The 22,298-nt window shown below is 42.8% G+C and overlaps 2 protein-coding genes across 2 annotated transcripts in view; one reads left to right on the forward strand and one right to left on the reverse strand.

Annotated features, from left to right (window-relative positions):
* The window catches only part of LOC106609866 (palmitoyltransferase ZDHHC5-A), a 38,916-nt gene extending 33,444 nt beyond the window's left edge, over window positions 1-5,472 (forward strand). The window contains 4 exon segments of the mRNA XM_045722681.1: window positions 1,070-1,712; window positions 1,715-1,936; window positions 1,939-2,065; window positions 3,117-5,472. Coding sequence (XP_045578637.1) covers window positions 1,070-1,712; window positions 1,715-1,936; window positions 1,939-2,065; window positions 3,117-3,345 — 1,221 coding nt within the window. The 3' untranslated portion in view covers window positions 3,346-5,472.
* Window positions 5,473-5,977: 505 nt separating this feature from the next.
* tmx2b (thioredoxin-related transmembrane protein 2b) lies at window positions 5,978-17,071 on the reverse strand. Its single transcript, XM_014208953.1, has 8 exons — window positions 16,694-17,071; window positions 15,932-15,992; window positions 14,575-14,688; window positions 11,334-11,410; window positions 10,947-11,053; window positions 9,233-9,298; window positions 8,960-9,089; window positions 5,978-7,596 (listed from the first exon to the last, which is right to left on the reverse strand). Exons 1-8 carry the CDS (start codon window positions 16,880-16,882, stop codon window positions 7,420-7,422), a joined length of 921 nt encoding a protein of 306 aa, XP_014064428.1. The 5' UTR covers window positions 16,883-17,071; the 3' UTR covers window positions 5,978-7,419.
* Between the last annotated feature and the right edge of the window lie 5,227 nt (window positions 17,072-22,298).

Consider the following 22,298-nt stretch of genomic DNA (forward strand, 5'->3'; position numbering starts at 1 on the left):
TCCCCCCCCATCAAAGTTTCCCATCCCTGCCTTATAAAGTGCACTACTTTTTGACCAGGTCCCCGTATGGCTCTGGTTATAAATAGTGCACTATGTAGGGGATAGGGTGCCATTTGGGAAACAGCCCCATGTGTTAGGAGCTCTCAGGAGCAGGGGGAGAAGATGGTTGTTTTGCTCTGTTAACTCTGATTGCGTGATCTGTTAGCCGGGGCCCCAACGACATCCATTTCGTTCGCTCTTAGGCTGAGTCCCAAATGGCGCCCCCAGGGCCCTGATCAAAAGTAGTGCACTAAATGCGGACTAGGGTGCCATTTGAGACAAAAGCTTATTGTTTCACTGGGCACACATGTTACACCCCCCCCCCCCCCCATCCCACAGCCATCTGGTTATATATACTGTGTGTGTGTTTAATTTTCTGTCCTGTGTGTTGTAAAGACAACATACTGTAACAGAAGCCATGTGGGCATTCTAAAAGTTCTAGGCCCCTATATTCTTCCCCCTGCAGACCCCTTGTGTGTAGTGAATAGTGAAGCCCATGCATCTGGTCTGAAAGAGTTGTTCCCTTGTTCGCCTTGTTTTTCCCACTGTGGTTTTATTGGTAGTGGCCTAGTGCTGTCTGTACATTTGGACATCCAATTCTCATTCCACTTTCCAGTGTGGGATTCAATGACAAGGATAGAGTTAACATGACTTTATGTTCTCTCCCTCTTTTTTTCCTCCCTCCTCCCTCTGGCTCTCTTCTTTCTCTTCATCTCTCCCTCCACCTCCAACTCTGTCTCTCTCTCTCTCTCTGTGTGTCTCTCTCTCTCTCTGTGTGTGTCTCTCTCTCTGTGTGTCTCTCTCTCTCTGTGTTTGTCTCTCTCTCTGTGTGTCTCTCTCTCTTTCTCTGTCTCTCTGTGTGTCTCTCTCTCGCGCTCTCTCTCTCTCTCTCTCTCTCTCTCTCTCTCTCTCTGTGTGTCTCTCTGTGTGTCTCTTGCGCTCTCTCTCTCTCTGTCTCTCTGTGTGTCTCTGTGTGTCTCTCTGTCTCTCTCTCTGTGTGTCTCTCTCTCCATCTCTCTCTCCCCACCAGATGAGTCGAGGGGACAGTCTGAAGGAGTCATCTTCTCTGCTCCAGTCCAGCCAGCAGCCTGGCTTCCGCTCTGAACCCAGCCTAGATGGGAGAGAGGCCCCAGGGGAGAGAGGGGGAGGAGGATTGGGAGGAGGTGGAGACAGACCCGGAGGAGGGGGGTCAGTAGGGGGGGCACCAGGGTCAGGGGGTGGCGGTATCCCCGGTTACTCCCTAGGGGGACGTTCCTACCCCTCCTTTTCAGACCCAACAGTTCTATCTTCCGGTGGAGGGGCTTCCCGTTCTTCCAGCGTGCGTTCTGGCTCCGCCCACAATGCGGCCCACGTCTCTGAGGCGACGACCTCCACGAGCTACAAGAGCCTGGCCAATCAGACGCCTCCTCCGCGCAACGGCAGCCTATCGTACGACAGCCTGCTCACGCCCTCCGAGAGCCCCGACTTTGAGTCAGCCGCACCCGAAATGTCGCCCGGGCACCACCGTACCCCCGCCCCGCCCCCCGTCCTGGGCTACTCTTCCCCCTACCTGTCGGCCCAGCTCAGCCAGCAGAGAGACGCAGAGCTCCACCAGCCCTCCGCCTCTTCCGTAGCCCTCCTTTCCTCCCCACACCGCGCCCACTATCTCCGCGCCTCCTCCTCCCCCCGCCTCCCCCTGAGAGGGAGCGACTCCTCCAGGAATCGCACTCCCACTCCCACCACTCTCAGCCCCCTCCCTCCTCCGCGGCCCCCCAACCCCCCCACCCACACCACCACCACCACAGCAGCCACAGCTCCAGACCCCCCCGCTTCTCCCGGACCCCGCTCCTGTCCGACTCGGCCGTCCCCCACCATTACCCGTACCGCACCCCCCTGGCCCCCTCCACGCACCCCCCGCGCTCCCCCACCCCCCGCCGCTGGGGAAGTCTCTGTCGTACTCTTCGGCGGCGGCGGCGGAGATGCAGTACCGGATGGTGCGCAAGGCGTCGGCCGGAGGGGGGGTGGGGGGTGGGATCCAGGCACCTAAGTGAGTAACGGCTCTGCTCTTTACTGACTGACTGCAGCCCGCTGCCTCCTTCTTCTCCTCCTTCTCTTCCTCCTCTTCTTCCTCCTCCTCCCAGGCTCCTGTGAGTTCCTTTACCTCTTCCCCCCCCCGGTCGTCTGTTTTCCACTCGTCTGTACAGTCGGTGCTTCTTCTGTTTGTTTGTTTTTTCAGCTCCAAATGGCACCCTATTCCCTATGGAGTGCACTACTTTTGACCGCGGCTCTGGTGAAAAGTAGTGCACTCTATAGGGAATAGGGTGCCATTTGGTACTGCCATTTGGTACGTACCCGTTTGTCTTGAAACTGTCTGTTTCCAGCTACTGTAGTTGTTCCATTTTAGTCTTTGTCTGTCCCTTACTATCTCTCTCCATCACCTGTCCTGGTTCCCTTTATCATGTGATGCTGTAAATACTATACATGTAGGTCTTTGCTATGAGACATGTTGTTGTATCACAATACATGACATATTATGTAATGACATGCTATTCCCTATATAGTGTACTACTGTTGACCAGAGCCTTTAGGTTGCTGGTCCAAATGTACAGTATTTAGGGAACAAAGGGATGCAGGCGTTCCTTTTTAAGCTTTTTGAGGACTTTAGTCTTCCTATAAAGTTAGCTTTTTGCTAAATGTCTTTTATCTCAAAATGCATTTTGTCCTCCATTGATCATGGTTGTGTTATTGATGTAGTTGTGGATGTGTTTTATCCTGTTTTATCCTCCTCTGTGTGTGTTACCGTTATCCAGCATGAAGTCCCTCTGTTTGACTATAGGGTTACAGTGGAAGATATCTGGATGTACCAGCCCTTGGTCACCCCTGCATGATGTGGATATATCCTATCGATTCATTATGCATGCTTCCACAATGGCACACTATTCCCTATAGTGAACAGGGGCTCTTTTGGGCCCTGGTGAAAAGTAGTACACTATATAGGGGATAGGGTGCCATTTAGTACACCCCCTACGAGTGTGCGCTCTTCCTCTCCAACGTCTTAACTAATCCTTCTTTCCCTCCCTCTCGTTCTCTCTATCCAGGGACGAGATTCAGATGAAGTTGTTCAGCAGGACGAACGGGCAGCCCAGGTCCTCCCTTTCCTCCTCAGGCTCCACCCCTTCCTCCCCCTCTCACACAATCAGCATGTCCACTCGCCCCGGACAGGCCTATCCCAGCCCTGGAAACACCCAGAGCCCCGCCCACAAGCTGGGGGGCGGGGTTAAGAAGGTGACGGGCGTCGGCGGGACCACCTATGAGATTTCAGTCTGAGTTTGACGGGCGGCCACTCCAACTAATGGTGTCAGGGCTTGGAGGTGAAGGAGGGGTCAGAGATGGACTTTTGAGATGGATATTTCTGCCTCTCAGACCCTTCAGGAGAGAGGAAAGATTTGAATGAACAGACGTTTTAAAAGTTGGGTTTTGTGGAAGAGTGAAACAACTGACTTTTCTTGTTCTTCTTCCAAATGCGATGGACTCCGGACTTCCTCTCTCGTTCAGAGACCTCCAGTCAAGGAACTACAGAACTAATCGGGAGAAAGTTGTTTAACAAGTCACATTCAAGAACACAATGCACCATTATGACATGTGGGCGTATGGGCCCAGGAATCCAATCATACCCCTTAAGAGGCGGGACTCTTTGACAATCCACCAATTTCTGGGCGGGTTGAACTCTGTGGGAATGATTGAGTGACAGTTATGACTGGGTTTGCCTTTTATTGGATAAAACAAGGAAGATCAATATGGCTGCGTTTACACAGGCAGCCGAATTCTGATCTTTTTTTTTTTTTTTTTTACCAATCAGATCAGTTCTGAAAAAGAGCTGATGTAAAAGGATCTGATTGAGCAAAATAAATCTGAGTTGGGCTGCCTGTGTAAACAGAGCCCATATATATAAAAAAAAAAAGAAAAGAAATGTACTTTCATTCATTCATAAATGTGTAATGATTCATTCTCTGTACAGAATTATATGGTTTGGAATTTATGGTGATTTCCTCCAATCAGTGGCATTTAAAGGTTACAGCGGCATGCTCCGGCCACTATTGACCACTGTGATTGGCTAGTGATCTCGCTGCCATTCTCTCTCGACCAATCAGAAGTGGATATGCTAAACTGTAGTAGACGGCAGGGTCATTGGTAGAGTTCGTTTTGCCTGGCTCAGTGCCCCGGGTGGGTGGAGATTTCACTTAAGGACCAATGGAATGGTTTTAAAAAAAGTAAATATCGTTGGGTCTTTACTTTAAAGATGGAGCAGCCTTTTCTAAACAAACTTTGGAGCATTGGCCTTGAAAATCAAGGAGAGAAGTGGTTTTTATTTTACTTATTTAATTTCAAAATTTTATTTTATATGAATTTATATATAGGTGTTGATAAGATCAAGATTTTTTTGAATGGGCTGATAAGGTTTTTCTGGTTTGAGTTAATTTCAGAATTGTAACCAAAACAGGAAGAAACTGTTGCCGTGTTCATGTTCTAGTCGGAACTTGGACATTTCTGACTTGCTAACTGGCTAACAAGTACCGCGTATAACCAGTTAGCAAGTCGAAAATGTCAGTTTCCTAGTTCAGATTTAGCGCTAGAGCGCGGCTCAGTTGTATTGATGGCTGCACCAGCCAACCAGAGGCTGAGTTTTGAGTCTTCAGCCAAAGAGAGTAGCTGGACAATTTTATATGGTTCAGCTAATGGGAACCAATGTATTTGATAAAAGGCGATGTAGCATTTTAAAGTCCTTTGATACACAGTAAACCACTCGACTTCTCGTGGGGCATATCGTTGTACCTTCTGATTGTTTACTTCTGAGCTTTGTAATGGCGGTGTCTGAAATGGCACCCTATTCACTATATAGTGCACTACTTTTCAAAAGCCGTGCACTATGTAGGGAATAGGGAGCCATAACACACACAACCAATGTTTTGGTTTATTGGTATCTGTACTGACATCTCCGGTTGCCACCAGCTGGAAACCAGCGAGGATCACATGCTTTGCCGTGACCAATCCGTAGAGAGCAAGAGATTTATATCAGCCTACTCTTTTATTCGTTAATGGTGAAACCAATGAGATGAACAGCTGAAAAAAGTCAGTAACATCTTTTTATATTTATTTTTTACTTTCCTTTGCAAGATTTTAGGACAATTTTACAGGGCATTGCTTTAGACTGACAGTTTGTTTGACCAGTCAGGAGCGTAGAATGAAACTAAATGGGCACGTCGCCCAATCAGGCAAAGACGTGTTTGACTGCCATCAGGAACAGCCAATGCCCTTGCAGATGATGTTTAGACAAGTACGAGCCCGGGACTTGGGTGTTTGAAATTGAAAAAAAAAGAAGAAAGATATGTGCTGTGTGTGTGGGCGTATGTGCGTGTGTGTTTGAGCGTTGGTAATAAAGTATTTAAAGCCAAAGGCAGTGTGCTTTGTTCTGCTTGTAGTTGAAGTTTTTCATGTCTGGTAACGCAACACATGAGAGAGCGCAGAACACAGGCTACTTACTACACATTCAGAGTAGAACTTCGAGCTGGACCGAAGGTTTCCACAGCGGCTATGAAAAGATAATGTAAGGTTACTTAAATCGTTAAGTTATGATCCAGTTACAGTACATTTTCATGCACCTCACATTTCTTCCACACTAGATATAGAGGGGACAGAGATTGATTGGGGTTTGTCAGTCAGTGGTGCCTGTAAGTTGGGAGGAAACCGCTACCGATGGGGCTCAAAACTTAGCTTCATGTCTCACCTCCCACCGTAACTCTTAAATGCCGTCACTACCACAATGTATCAGAAGTTGGTGCCAAAATGCAGGTTGTGAATTAAGCCACCAGGTGGCACCATAACGTTCATGTTACTAAGACGCTTATATCCCCATTTGTGATATTACTGTAGAGCGATTTGAAATGTAAATTAGACTCAATTTAATAATGTACACTTTTATTGCATAAAAAAAAGTCAGACGCCCCTCAGGGTTTCATCTGAAGCAGGAGGCAGGTTCACCCATTCACAGAATCAATCGACACATTCTGAACGCAACGTTGAGACAGCAGGATTCTACAGTAACCAAGGGAATGTCAAACGGGAAGTAAAATGGATGCTCTGCCACTTCACCTCAATTTACACATTTCTCTCTGCACTGGTGTAAAAATGTGTTTTGTCAACCATTCACAATGACAACAGGGTTAAAAAAAAAGAGAGTGTTTAGACGGAAACCAGCCCTGAAATGGGAGCTTTTGAAAGTAAAAATGTAATTCTACCTATTGCCAGGACAACAAAATAACACTGGTCTAGTTCTCACATGAAATTAGCATTAATAGCAAAACGCTCTCCATCCACAGCTTTCCCTTCAGCATCATGAACTGAAAACTAGGATTAGGTGACAACAGAACTCACAACCACTATTACGGAAGGGAGAAAAAAAACACTTGCTAATATTTTTTCAAAATTCCCTCAAAGACAGCATTTTGGGACAGAGGCTGTGGTTCATATACACACACACATCCTACCTCATCATTATGGACCCAGTTGGAGGTAGGTAGTTGGCGTGAAATGTTTGACCATGGCTTAACCAATAGAGTAGGCATGCAGCAAAGAGCCTTTGACAGCAATTGGCTAATAAAGGAGACATTTGAGCCAATGCCTGGCATTGGTCCAATATGAAACACTGCCAGCTCAATCTCACCATATTAGGAGATAGGGTCATGTCTGAAATGGCACCATATCTCTACTTTTGACTAGTGCACTATAAAAGGGAATCGGTTGCCATTTCAGACAAAGCCAAAGTAACTTCAGTTCAATGGGTGCATGCAATTTGGCACATCACGCATGGATTGGACTGAGTGTGTAAATTCACTCCATATCCCAAATGGGACAAGTTCTAAATTGAGTGAAACACTATGAACGGAGTGTATCATTGTAGTGTGCCAAGATTAAGTCTAAATCACTCAAATTGTTAAGTCATAAATTACACCCTTTTCCCTATATAGTGCACTACTTTGTAGTATTGCACTGTATTAGATAATAGAATGCCATTTGGGATGCACACGATGATGAGCATAGAGGTCCTCCAGGGAACTGGTGGAAAGATCAACATAACTGTCATAAGTATGATGGAGAGACAAAAAAATAAAAAATAAATCGAACCATACAGTTTAGATTTAAATTAGTTAATATTGAGTTAATCATCATAATACAATTATTTTGCAACTCAAATCTTGTTGCATACAGTATATAGCAAAACAAAAAAAAGGACTCATAACAATCATGTTTGTTCCCTCGATCGAACATCAGCATCAGCATAACGCCACCTAGTCCCATTGCGACGTCACACCATTCTTCTGAGGCCGCTACCCCCCGACAATTCTATTTGTCCTTCTTGGTCTCCGTCTCCTCCTGGGCGTCGACCTCGGGCTCCTCCTCTTCGGGCACGGGCGGGAACTGGGATTCGTTGATCTTGTCGCCCCGGTCTCCCTTGGACTTGTTGAGTTTCTTGGACTTCTGGTAGAGCTCGTTCAGGTTGAACTCCCGGATGATGTTCTCCTGTTGAGAGATTGAGTGTGAGAGAGAATGGTGAGTTTCCGGACATTTGACCGGCAGCATTTTCATTTACTAGACATTTGAGAAATTGACTGGATATAGATATCTATCTATCCATTGGGTGCTTAACCGTCCACACGCGGTGCTCAGAAGAGACAGAAATCACATTTAGAATATGGTCATTCATATTAACAGAACATGCAAGTTAAGGATGCAACATTATGATGTCCTTCTTACCGAATTCTGGTGGGTACTGAGGATGTTAGAACAACTGTCCACATTTACTTTTCCTCCGGCCAGCGAGATGAGTAACGAACAGCAGAATCACTAGCCTACGTCAATCTACTGTCCTGCATAGCAGAAAAGTTGACCTCTTCTATTAAAAATCAGCTTGTCGAGAAATAATTTTCCTATCCCGGGACAGTTGTGGGACGGTAGGTCCCAAATTCATACAACCAGTAGGCCAAGGCTTCATAAAAATAAAAGTTTAAGCAATGAGTCCGATGCAACAAATCACAACGTTTAGCATAAAATGTTGATCAACTATTATTTCTTTACATTTTAAGCGAGGCATTTCCACACAAATGTTGGTTCCATCATGCAATTAGAGGGGGAAAACACCGGTGTCAAAAGGGCACCGCACACGCGAGCCGTTTCATGTGAGTGATGGAAATATGGGTTAGAAATGTAGAAAGAGGGGAGGTGTAATATCCAACAGCTAGCGTTGGGTTGCTAATATGACTAGGATTTTACCTTTGGCTACTGGTCAATGAAAGAATGTTGATATAAAAATAATTGCCTCCACAGATATGGTCGGATTTTGGCTAGGCTGCTTTGAAGCAAGGTCAGAAATGCCTCAATATGTATTCAAGTGTCCAGGTTTCGAACAATTAGGCACACCTTTAAAAAAAAAAATGCATACGGCCTTCAGCTTATTGTAAAGTGGTGTGTGACGCACTTAAAAGCACGCCATCCATTGCCTATTTATGCATTTGCTGTTTGAGATGCCGTGGCAGCAACTCTCGACGTGTGACAGATTTTCCCACTCAAAGGCTCTGCATCCTATACGCGTGTGATAAAATACACAATGAACATACTGTACACCAAATTATGCAAATTAACTTATAGACCGATAAGGATGACCAGTCAAATGCATTTCCATCAATGAATAGGCTAAAAAGCATTATTTCACAATGGGATTTTTCTCTTCTCCCAGACAATTGGCTGGCGTCAATTTTATGAATCTGCTTTTCTATTCATTTACCAAATATTTTTTTTTCATTGGCTAAAAGACTGCTATTATCAGCTAACGGAAACCCTGGTGTGTATGTGTGTATATGTTCTGCTCTGAAGCCACTCCTCTCACCTCAGTGAAGCTCCAGGACACGGCCCTACACTTCTTGTCCACCTGGGGGCGTCTCATCACCTCCTTGCCCCCCTGGAACAGCACCAGCGAGGGCAGCTGCTTGGAGAGGGGAGAGGTACTCACCTTGTACCTGGATAAGAGGGATGGAGGAAGGGAAGCTATTAAATGGCGTTTCAAATCATAGCCGTCCAATCAGAACTCTACTTCACTTAAATATAATCTATCTGCAGAGAGAGAAAGTAGGACAGAGAGCGAATGAGAAAAGGGACCTACTTCTTAGACACGTCTCCATAGCGGCCGATGTCCACCTTCCCAAACTTGAGCCCAGCACAGTTATACCTGTAACCATAAGAGAAAACCCATCTATTTCCCAACAAACACAGCAATAGCATTATCACTATCGTCGCATTTCTCACCACACCCCCCCAAAAAGTAAAATAAGAGGTGTTATTTGTTGGGAAACATATGTGGCGCTTTGTTTATAATGCACTGGTCTGTTGTCCCAAGTTGATGTGCAAGAGACCAAACAGCCTCGGAACGCACGCTCAGATCATGTTCGAGCCTCGGATTGGACAGTGAAACACACACGCTGGCACCTGCAGGCGACGTGCAGACGTTTCATTTCTCTCTCATTCGGTCATGGCTGAAGCCAGTGCAAATTCATACTATTTGTGTGTCCAGGTTAAACGTGGGACGTCCCTCATTATAAACAGTCGGTTAATTTCATGGTTAATGCATAATTTTCACATATATTACAAGCGAATAATAGACAAAACAACAATGTCATTGAACCAATTGATTGGCCAGAGATCAATGCATTCCTCAGCAAAGACGCAGTGCAAGCTGATGAAATTTGGTTGCTCAAAATACTAAGTGTGTCGGCTGTATGGTGATGTTTACGTCATAACTTGCATTTTACCGGTACGAGCAGTGGCAGTAGGCCAACCGATAACACCAAGACGGAATGCGTTTGAAGTGATGACGCGCCGCCGAGAACAGCTAGGATGTCGAGCAAAGTACATCGCCAGTGGCACGCACACACTTCGTGCACATCAGCAGCTCCACAATGGTGTGATGGAATGTCTTCAAGGTGGGGGTGGGGGGGGCTTTTCGTGGCAGCCAGACGAGACAATCGAAGGAGGATGCGGTCAGCAAAGTTACTGGGCTCAAATTTGACCAAGCTTGATCTATATAGATTGATGCTTCTAATTGTGCATGTTATAAATGACTTTTTTTTTTCATTTTGATGATGATAGAATATAGCCTATGGCTGGATTTATGCATTTGTTTCCAATGCTACATTCATTTGGCAGACCTAACTTGATTGACCCTCTTTCTACAAGGCCTAATCATATTTGTATGAATATTTTGTTAACACCTATAGGCTATAGAGATCCATTCAGGTAATGAACTCATTATTATACATCAACATTTTTATTTGATTACAATTATTTAATGTCAGTCATTCTTGAATTAGATTTATTTAAAAGAAATGTAAATAGTCTACTCTATTACCCTATACATCACCTTTTTTTTTTTTATCAGGAATAATGAAACTGTCACATGCCATACTTCCCACTGTGTTTCATTTCTCATGGTTATAACATTGTAACATCTGCATTATTTTTAAGAAAAATAGTGTAGGTTTTCACATGGAATAATAACTCTTGAAGCTCACATTTGGCCTAGAGGCCTAGAGCCTGGACAAGTGCCTAGGACACTGTGGTAAAGTACTGTTATTGCTTATAACCACTTCATGTTCTTTTTTTTATCCTGCTCGCTCGTCTCACTTTTCTGGGGGGGGGGGGGGATCCATTAAACAGTGAATCAATTTTGTCTGGCCTAATAGGGAAAAATGAGATTGAAGCAATTTTGTCTGTTTTGACACAATTCAGGAGAGGATGTAGATTGAAGCTAAGGGTTTATGGTGCAATGCATTAAAATGGAGGCTTTTGTCGTGTATAGTGAAGATTAGTCGTTCTCTTACTTGAGGGAGAGGTCTGCGTAGACGGCGGCAAAGGACTGACACTCTGGGGACCAGTTCGCGAAGAACTCTACGATCCACGTCACCCTATTGTCCCTCTCCAACTCGTCCTGTAGCCGGGGCACAAGTCAGCCATCAATTTCACTAAACGTTACATTTCAATCAATAAAAATCTGCTCTGTGTGTGTCCATTTTGAAATTACCTGATAAAAACACTTTCGACTGAAATGTCAATAACAATCTAACTGGTGTCATCTTCTGCGATCGTGTGAAAGTATGATTTTTGATACACCCATCTGTGTTATTTTCGCTCTATAACATACCATTACTAGAGCAATGGTAATATGGTCTGTTACAGTAGAGCCTTAAGAGGTACTCTATGGTACTCACGTCTATGGTCTTGTCACTGAAGTACTTGATGTACTCTGGGCCCATGTAGAGAGGAGGCTTACAGGTCATCAGGAACACTGGAACAGATAAATCAGCCAATCAGTGAGCAGAAGGAAGGGTAACGAGCCAATCAGAGAGCCGAATGAGGGGTCATCAGGTTATAGGTCATGTCATCTAACCAGGCATTTACCGGTTTAATTAATTACCACAACAGTAGAGGAGCGTGTGTGTATCCATGCATGTACAGTTGAAGTCGGAAGTTTACATACACCTTAGCCAAATTCATTTAAACTCAGTTTCACAATTCCTGACATTTAATCCTCATAAAAATTCCCTGTCTTAGGTCAGTTAGGATCACCACTTATTTTAAGAATGTGAAATGTCAGAATAATAGTAGAGAGAATGAATTATTTCAGCTTTTATTTCTTTCATCACATTCCCAGTGGGTCAGAAGTTTACATACACTCAATTAGTATTTGGTAGCATTTCCTTTAAATTGTTTAACTTGGGTCAAACGTTTTGGGTAGTCTTCCACAAGGCCCATTCCTCCTGACAGAGCTGGTGTAACTGAGTCAGGTTTGTATGCCTCCTTGCTTTTCAGTTCTGCCCACAAATGTTCTATAGGATTGAGGTCAGGGCTTTGCGATGGCCACTCCAATACCTTGACTTTGTTGTCCTTAAGCCATTTTGCCACAACTTTGGAAGTATGCTTGGGCTCATTGTCCATTTGGAAGACCCATTTGTGACCAAGCTTTAACTTCCAGACTGATGTTTTGAGATGTTGCTTCAATATATCCACATCATTTTTCATCCATCATGATGCCATCTATTTTGTGAAGTGCACCAGTCCCTCCTGCAGCAAAGCACCCCCACAACATGATGCTGCCACCCCCGTGCTTCATGGTTGGGATGGCCAAACAGTTCTATTTTTTTTTCTTCATTAGACCAGAGGACATTTCTCCAAAAAGTACAATCTTTGTCCCCATTACAGTTGCAAACCGTAGTCTGGCTTTTTTATGGCTGATTTGGAGCAGTGGCTTCTTCCTTGCTGAGCGGTCTTTCAGGTTATGTTGATATAGGACTCGTTTTACTGTGAATATAGATACTTTTGTACCTGTTTCCTCCAGAATCTTCAGAAGGTCCGTTGCTGTTGTTCCGGGTCTGATTTATACTTTCATCTCTAGGAGACAGAACGCGTCTCCTTCCTGAGCGGTATGACGGCTGCATGGTCCAATGGTGTTTATACTTGCGTACTATTGTTTGTACAGATGAGCGTGGTACCTTCAAGTGTCTGGAAATTGCTCCCAAGGATGAACCAGACTTGTGGAGGTCTCCAATTTTTTTTCTGAGGTCTTGGCTGATTTCTTTTGATTTTCCCATGATGTCAAGCAAAGGGGCACTGAGTTTGAAGGTAGGCCTTGAAATACATCCACAGGTACACCTCCAATTGACTCAAATGATGTCAATTAGACTATCAGAATCTTCTAACGCCATGACATAATTTTCTGGAATTTTCCATGCTGTTTAAAGGCACAGTCAACTTAGTGTATGTAAACTTCTGACCCACTAGAATTGTGACACAGTGAATTATAAGTGAAATAATCTGTCTGTGAACAATTGTTGGAAAGATTACTTGTGTCATGCACAAAGTAGATGTCCTAACCGACTTGCCAAAACTATAGTTTGTTAACCTGTTGGGGCTAGGGGGCAGTATTTTCACGGCTGGATAAAAAAACGTACCCGATTTAATCTGGTTACTAATCCTACCCAGTAACTAGAATATGCATATACTTATTATATATGGATAGAAAACACCCTAAAGTTTCTAAAACTGTTTGAATGGTGTCTGAGTATAACAGAACTCATTTGGCAGGCAAAACCCTGAGACAGATTCTGACAGGAAGTGGATACCTGATGTGTTGAATTACCTTTAAGCCTATGCCATTGAAACACACAGGGGCTTATTAATGTTTTGGCACTTCCTATTGCTTCCACTAGATGTCACCAGCCTTTACAAAGTGTTTTGAGTCTTCTACTGTGAGATCTGACCGAACAAGAGCCTTGGAACGGTGATGGCCGATTAGACTCTGGCGCGCGAGGTCATGTTGGGTACCCTCGTTCCAATACGTTTTAAAAGAGAATGCATTCGTCCACCTTGAATATTATTCATGTCCTGGTTAAAAAAGGCACTAATGATTTATGCTATACAACGTTTGACATGTTTGAACGAACGTAAATATATTTTTCCCCCTCGTTCATGAAGTGAAGTCCGGCGGGCTTAGATCATGTGCTAACAACACGGAGCTTTTTGGACATAAATGATGAGCTTTTTTGAACAAAACTACATTCGTTATGGACCTGGGATTCCTGGAAGTGACATCTGATGAAGAGAATCAAAGGTAATGGATTATTTACATAGTATTTTCGATTTTAGATCTCTCCAACATGGCGGTTAGTCTGTATCGCAAAGCGTATTTTTCTGGGCGCAGTGCTCAGATTATTGCAAAGTGTGATTTCCCAGTAAGGTTATTTTTAAATCTGGCAAGTCGATTGCGTTCAAGAGATGTAAATCTATAATTCTTTAAATGACAATATAATATTTTACCAATGTTTTCTAATTTTAATTATTTAATTTGTGGTGCTGACTTGACTGCCGGTTATTGGAGGGAAACTATTTCCTGAACATCAACGCCATAGAAAAACGCTGTTTTTGGATATAAATATGAACTTGATAGAACTAAAAATGCATGTATTGTCTAACATAATGTCCTAGGAGTGTCATCTGATGGAGATTGTCAAAGGTTAGTGCATAACTTTAGCTGATTTTATGGTTTTGGTGACGCCTGTCTTTGAATTGACAAAACATTACACACAGCTATTGTCAATGTACTCTCCTAACATAATCTAACTTCACGCTTTCGCCGTAAAACCTTTTTGAAATCGGACAACGTGGTTAGATTAAGGAGATGTTTATCTTTCAAAGAGTGTAAGATAGTTGTATGTTTGAAAAATTTCAATTTTGACATTTATTTGGTTTCAAATTTGCCGCTCTTGAAATGCACCTGCTGTTGATAGGGTGCACCACGGGTGGCACGCTAGCGTCCCACATAGCCCCAAGAGGTTAACAAGAAATTTGTGGAGTGGTTGAAAAACGAGTTTTAATGGCTCCAACCTAAGTGTATGTAAACTTTTGACTTCAACTGTATGTGTGTGTATGTATAAACAAAGTGTGTGTACTGACCGATGCAGAGGGTGAGGTAGAGCAGGCCCATGCGGATGTCCAGTCTGAAGAAGAGGATAACATTGGCCACCTTACTGAACAGAATGATGTTCCCCACGTGCTGCTCCACCGTTACTGAGACAACGAGAGATGGAGAGGGGTTACATCAAGTAAACAACAATGGGGGGGGGGTTGATGAGAATAACGTAAAAAATAATGAAAATAACTATTGCATAGAATAAGGGCAATTTGCAGGTTGAAGACAATAGTGCACTTGGGGAAGAGGAAACAAAGATGATAACATTGACAAACAACAATAACATTGAGAGAGAGAACAGATGCGAATAGAAGATAGGAACAAACAGTTTTGTAAAACCATGGGTAAAGGAGTGATATGAAGAGCTATGAATATGAAAAAAGTGAAGTGTAAAAACTATTTGGAGTCTGAGACAGAGGGACAGTTTGTAGTTGAGGCCTAACAAGTGAGGGATTCACTTTAGGGAGGAGGGAGAGACAGGCAGATGAAAGACCAAGGGAGTGCCAACAACAGAGCTAACATAGCGTAAACACCACAAGGTCAACAGACATTTCTTCCTATGAACGATCTATTAAAACAGTCTGTTTACAACACTAAACTATTCATTTAAATAGGGCTGTGTGGACAAGACATTTGCCATAGCAGATTGGTTGAATACCTACAACAATAACATCAATATACAGCAGTAACCTAGAACAAACAAAGTTTGGCTTCCCACTAAACAATTTGTTCAGACAAAGTTGAACTGTCTGAAATGTTAGCCTTGTGGATACAAAAGTGAAACTTCGCTAGCAATGTGTGTGGGTACTTCTTGTTTTACTGAAATGGTAACCACGTGTTGAATGTCATGTAAAACAAACATGTCTGCCTGCTGAAGGAGACCCCTAGCTCCAACAGAGTTTCCAATAGATACAACAGCCTCAGAATTGGCTATATCATAAACATTCAATCAAAACAAAAATGTGCTTTTTGTTCTTCATTTAAGTTTAGGGATAGACATAAGGTTGGCAGTGTGGTTAAGGTTAAAATCTGATTTTAAGATGATAAATTGTAGAAATATGCAGGGTTTATGACCTCAGCCACCCAAGCCACAGTCTATTCTCCCCACTTCCATCAAGGCAAAAACTGACGACTGGCCAATAGCATCTACCCCCAGACCATCAGGCTGCTGAATAGCCACCACTAGTCATACTTTTCACATCTGTGACCCTGTGCATGTGACTAATTAACTCTAAAACACTATGTGGCTAGTGATGACCAAATGAGGGGGGGGGTGGACAGTTTTCTAATGGTAAAACACAACTCTGTTAATGATTAACCTGGTTCAGGGCTGATACTTACTAGCTCTTCTGTTTTTCATCATGACGATGGCACTGAGGAACATAAGAATCTCCACTTCTCTCTGTGGAACATGAGAACAGAATAAACATTACATTTACGTTTATAGTCTGAATGCATTCTCTGATTCAGAGAGGTGCGGTGCATAATCGATATCCATGTATTCGGCGTTAACTGCCTTGCTCAGGAGCAGAACGACAGTTCGGGGATTCGATCCAGAAACCTTCCGGTTACTGGCCCAACGCTCTAACCACTAGGCTACCTGCGGCTCCAGTACTAGCTAGGAGGCTAAACAATATGTTACTGGTTCGGGTTAGGCCTGCAACTAACTCCAGTATTGCCAGTGTCAACCTGTTGTTTTTTGGGTGGTTTTCGTGCATGCTACATGGTGGCAGTGGCACTTTCTGCCCGAGAAAAGAAAATGAAGGCCCTGGTAGCCTAGTATCAGAGGGGGTTCGCACCTGCTAACTTCCCAGTATATTCACCCTTTGCGCGGTTCTGTCTCATCACCTGCCTGTTACTTTCCGATCTCGGTTCGGGTTACAGTCTATATCACATTTCAATGTCGAACCCAGGCCAACTCCCATCGAATTTCAATGGCCATTCATGTAGCTAGCGTCAACACTATGTCATCACATTTAGCATAGGATAGCTAAGTTAGCTAGCTCGTTGGCAATCTAACCAAAGTCTTTCTCCCGGCCTAATCACGTCCTAACATGTATCTCTATTTTTCAATCTCTATTTTTTACACCATCCAATACTGACCCAGTCAAAGTCGCAGGGATTGCCATCCTCTCGTTGTGTCGAAAGATGTTCGCAGATGCCTGGCGTCTTGCGGATCATGAGAAACCCAATTGACATGAACAGAGACGCGACATAGTATGGCTTGAGCAGCCACTTGTACACCTGCGGCAAGTGATAGAGGAATGCGAGGAGAGGTGTTAGCAACGCCATTTTCTAATTTAGATATACAAATAACATAAAACAGCCGGAGGAATAGGAGAAGATGAGGCCGCCTGGAGCAATGCTGAACTCGTCGTGATGCGACTCGCAGGATAGATTTCCAGTCGGCCAACGTGTAAACTGCAAATTAAAGGGGAGGAAGGATGCCGCGGAGGTCACTGCGGACGAATCCTTGGAAATGGTCCCGCCTCCTTTGTGAAATGGTGATGATTGGCTAGTTGAAAAAAATCAAAGGAACGGTGATTGGTATATATTTTGCAAAAGAGGAAGGACTAATGAAAGACCAGACCAGACTTGGGGGGGAAAAAATGGCCTTTTTGGAATACTTTTTACATACAGGGCTTGTTCGACATTGCAGCCGACAGTGCAGGCGACTGCCGACTGACTCCCCCACTGGTGGGAAAACTACCCAAATGTCATACTTGCGTAAACGTATTGATACCTTAATAGAAAGTTACTCAAGTCAAAGTGAAAGTCAGCCAGTGAAAATACTACTTGAGTAAAAGTCTAAGTGCATTTGGTTTTAAATATACTTAAGTATCAAAAGCAAATGTAATTGCTAAAATATACTTAAGTATCAAAAGTAAAAGTATATATAATTTCAAATTCCTTATATTAAGCAAAGCAGACGGCACCATTTTTAAAATGTTATTTCACCTTTACTTAACCAGGTAGGCTAGTTGAGAACGTTCTCATTTACAACTGCGACCTGGCCAAGATAAAGCAAAGCAGTTCGACAACATACAACAACACAGAGTTACACATGGAACAAACAAACATACAGTCAATAATACAATAGAAAAGTCTATATACAGTGTGTGCAAATGAGGTAGGATAAGGGAGGTAAGAAAATAAATAGGCCATAGTGGCGAAATAATTACAATATAGCGATTAAACACTGGAGTGATAGATGTGCAGAAGATGAATGTGCAAGTAGAGATACTGGGGTGCAAAGGAGCAAAATAAATAAATAAAATAAATAACAGTATGGGGATGAGGTAGTTGGATGGGCTGTTTACAGATGGGCTCTGTACAGGTGCAGTGATCTGTGAGCTGCTCTGACAGCTGGTCACACTCCAACACATTATTAACAAAAGATGCATTTGTGTTTAGTGAGTCCGCCAGGCCAGACGCAGTAGGGATGAAAACGTGTTCTCTTGATAAGTGCATGAATTTGACAATTTTCCTGTCCTTCTAAGCATTCAAAATGTATTGAGTACTTTTACAATATTTTCTTCAGGAATGTAGTGAAGTAAAAGTAATCAAAAATATAAATAGTAAAGTAACATTTTTACTTATTAAGTACTTTACACCACTGGTGGAAAGCCTTCCCAGAAGAGTGGAGCCTGTTATAGCAGCAAAGGGGGGGACCAATGCCCCCAGGTGTCCACATACTTTTGGTAATATGTATTAGGGGGCTTGGCTTCCCCAGTGATTTTACCAACACACTGCTACTGATCATATAACATATTCTAAGATGTTTAATAATTTGGGTCATGTAGCCTATTTTAATCATCATGAAACGCAGTCCATACAGAGCAGTTTAAACCTGGAGCCTGGTGCACAGTTCACAATGACTGGACTGGACCGTTGTCATCACAGGCCATGAATAGTGAGGATTATTAGGGTAGATTTATAGGACTTCTGTTCAACCCCATTGTTTCTCACCTGAACAATTCAATATGGCAACTTTCAGGAGGAATCCAACCACTGTATTTTTGATTCACCAATATATTTAGTGCATAAAGGCTCTCCAAACCTGTTTTTTAAAATTATTAATTCATTCTTTCCTAACCCTAAATAATATATTTTAGAGAGTATCTTTTAAATCTACCAATTGGTGCTGAAAAGGAGACACATATGCAGGTATTTACATGGCTTTCTTTCTTTGAGCCCTAATATTCTGAACCATTCTCTCCATATATTCTAATGAGTCTGTTGCAAGGGGTTGAATTAAAGGGGTTGAATTAAATGTATTCAGTGCGAGCAAGGGATCCACGCCTGCAAAGCCCCACAATTTTAGGTTAAAAAAAAATAACAACAATGTCACGTCCTGACCAGTATAAGGGGTTATTTGTTATTTTAGTTTGGTCAGGATGTGGCAGGGGGTGTTTGTTTCATGTGGTTTGGGATAGGTATTTAGGTAGAGGGGTATTTGTTTTATATGGTTCGGGGTGTGTGTATACTTAGAGGGGTGTTGTATTTATGTGTTCCGGGGTTTTTGGTTTATGTTCTTGTTTTGTATTCTAGGTTGTCTATGTTGTGTGTTTCTTTGTTTGCCTGGTGTGGCTCTCAATCAGGAACAGCTGTACATCGTTGTTTCTGATTGAGAGTCCTACTTAAGGAGCTTGTTTTTCCACCTGTCTCTTTGTGGGTAGTTGTTTTTGCACTGCTGTTAGTATAGCCTGCGTAACTGTCATTCTGTCGCTTCTTTGTTTTTTTCGTGTTCACGTTTAAATAAAAATATGATGAGCACGCAACCCGCTGCGCCTTGGTCTAATCTCTACGACTACCGTGGAAAAATAAAACCTTTTTTTGGTGGGTTGGGCTTGCCTGTTTTTCTTGTTATTTTGGCATTAATACGTGTCACATATCAGTTTGCAAACAATGTAAAAATAAATTAAAATCATTGAGTTAATAAAGGTGCATACATATGGCTACTTTTTTGCATTCTTGAGCAAGGCAGCTCCAAAATGCAGGTGTTTCAGCCTAGCTCAGTGCTTTCTGTGGTGGTGGGCCAAGCCAGCAGAAAATATGGAGTGTTGTGCCATTATTGGCTCAGTGTTCTGTCACTCATGGGGACACTATGTCACCACCAAATCATATGGGTAGAGCTCTAAAATTTTAGCCCCATGAGTTCTGCCGTAGAGTTACATTAGAAGTGCCCATCCAAGAAGGCTCAAGGTCATTGGCCACAGATAGAATTATATAAAATCACGTTATATCTATAATAGCTTTGATTGGACTGATTGGACTCAACATCATACTTCAAAATCTTAGCTAGCAAGCTAGCAGTCATCATGAATCAAGTCGACAATCTACTGGCAAATCCTTTTCAATCCTTGTCATATGAAGAGAAATTAGAGATAAAATGTCTCGGTGCTCATCAGCCATTGGACATAAATATTACACAACATGTCGGAAATCTCAAATTCAACAATGAGTGGTTTGGAAGGAAGCATATCTGCAACTGCTCAAGTTATTTTCCTTGGTCGTGCCAGAGGTGGATATTTTGTACAACATACTGCAGAAACAAACCATTGATGCAGCAGGAATCGTCGGAGCAATCAACAACTTCAAGGTGAAAATTCTAAACATTTGCAAGCAAACTAATGCACTGGCCAAAGGACATGTTGATGCCACTGAACCAAGGCGGAGAAAACTTAACTGCACCCATGATAAAGGAGGTATGCGACACAATCGCTGCTCACGTGCAAGAAAGGTTTTCTGAAAGTGATCACTTAATTGCAACAAAGTTGGTGGACAGCTCATTTTCCCCCAAGTATGTACATTCCTTTCCGACCGCAGAACTCCAGTGTGCTACCAAGCTATGGCCTGTGGGCAACCAGGAGAAGCTGAAAAAAGAGCTGTCCACTCTACCAGCATTATGAGCTGGACACTGGAAAGACAGCACTTTCTTTATGGAAATAACTCTACGAGAACAACCTGCAGGAGGCCTGTCTTAGACGGTCTCTCTTCTCAAAATCATCATCACCACTCCGATGACAACCATTGAGTCACACAGAAACTTTTCCACCCTTAGAAGGATAAGAACCTTCACACACAACTCCATGGGCCAGAAAAGGTTAAATGCATTGGCCATGCTGTCAGTCAAAGTAACAAAGTAATTGAGAAGTTTGCCCACAAGAAGGACCGCTGTGCCAACTTCCTGTTCAAGTGAGCACAGCACAACAATGGTGAGTCCATAAATATGTCTAATATGCTGCTGCATAAATTATGTAATATGCCAGGGAGATATGTATACTGTAGCTACGAAATTAATACTAAGTGTATGTTGTGTAGTAAGCAGTTAGTAGCCTATGTGTCTCACCCTAAGAATGTGGTCCCTTTCCCTCTTCGAACTTATCCTACTGTTCTGACTTGGCATTGGTATTTTTGGTATTTTATTAGGATCCCCATTAGCTGTTGCAAAATCAGCATCTACTCTTCGTGGGGTCCACACAAAACATGAAACATGACGTAATACAGAACATTAATAGACAAGAACAGCTCAAGAACAGCTCCACGTGGTGGTGCACATGTAGCCTATAGCCTGTTTTAGAGAAATGTAATGATCTAATATTGTAAGAGCTTTCATTGTCTGCTTATTTGCCCCCGTTCTTTATCCTACGGTTCTGACTTGGTGTACAGAGAGAATACTGTAAGAGTGACCCATGTTCTGAATTATGCCGCTGTCAATTTCAATAGTGATGGACAAATAGGCGGCATATAGGTTACATTCGTCTCAGCTCGCTCATGTCTATATCAAAATTACTCCTTGCCTCTTAACGGCTTATCGTCATATATGCCATTGCCATAGTTTGTACATCTGCATTGTTATATTGCTTATATAGGTCTATCTCATAAGTATCTTATTAATAATTTTAGGTAATTTTAGAATGAGGAATTTAATAGTTTTTCTTACTTTGTGTGTTATAATTAGCCATGATTCTTTTCTCCACGAGGAGGGTGGTAAGTTACAGACCCAACAACATTATGTTATAGTATCCCCTCCTCGTAACCATGTTTGCCAGTGACAGTCTCTTCCCATTCAAATATTCCCAGTCAAAAAAGTTCAGTAATAGACCCATGTAATTCCAGTTTATATTGCGAGGGTTGTTTTGTTTGCGCAATGCGCTCTCAGTGCGTCTGTATACTGTCTCTAAAAGTGGATCCTCGTGATTGTATTGTCCTTCCTTTTTAGACCACAAAGGCCTAATAAAATACTTTGAATGGTAGGCTAACGGCTGAGTCTGGGTCTCTCTCTCTCTCTCTCTCTCTCTCTCTCTCTCTCTCTCTCTCTCTCTCTCTCTGTGGTGACTTAAAGAAGAGTAAAGTTAAGGCCTCAACGTCTTGCTGAATTTATCTGAACTAACATCTATTTGAATTTCTGTCCCTGTCCATTTCGAAATTGCTGAACGAATAGGCCTACCTCATCGCAGCTCATTTGCTTGCACTTGCTTATACTTAGAGCTAAGTGTTAATTATATAAGAACAAACATTATGAATTTACTGAACAGAAATGTAATAATGTTTGTGTGTGGTTCAAAAGTCAAAACTCATGTCGACATTCATTATTATTGAAGGAGAATGTGGCTCTTATCCAGTTACACAAATCAACATGGAGTCAGTAGAAACCATATTTATTTAAGCAAATCAGCCATAAGCTCCACTCTTGGGACAGTTT

Source organism: Salmo salar, chromosome ssa08 (genome assembly GCF_905237065.1).
Source record: "Salmo salar chromosome ssa08, Ssal_v3.1, whole genome shotgun sequence".
Classification (NCBI taxonomy): domain Eukaryota; kingdom Metazoa; phylum Chordata; class Actinopteri; order Salmoniformes; family Salmonidae; genus Salmo; species Salmo salar.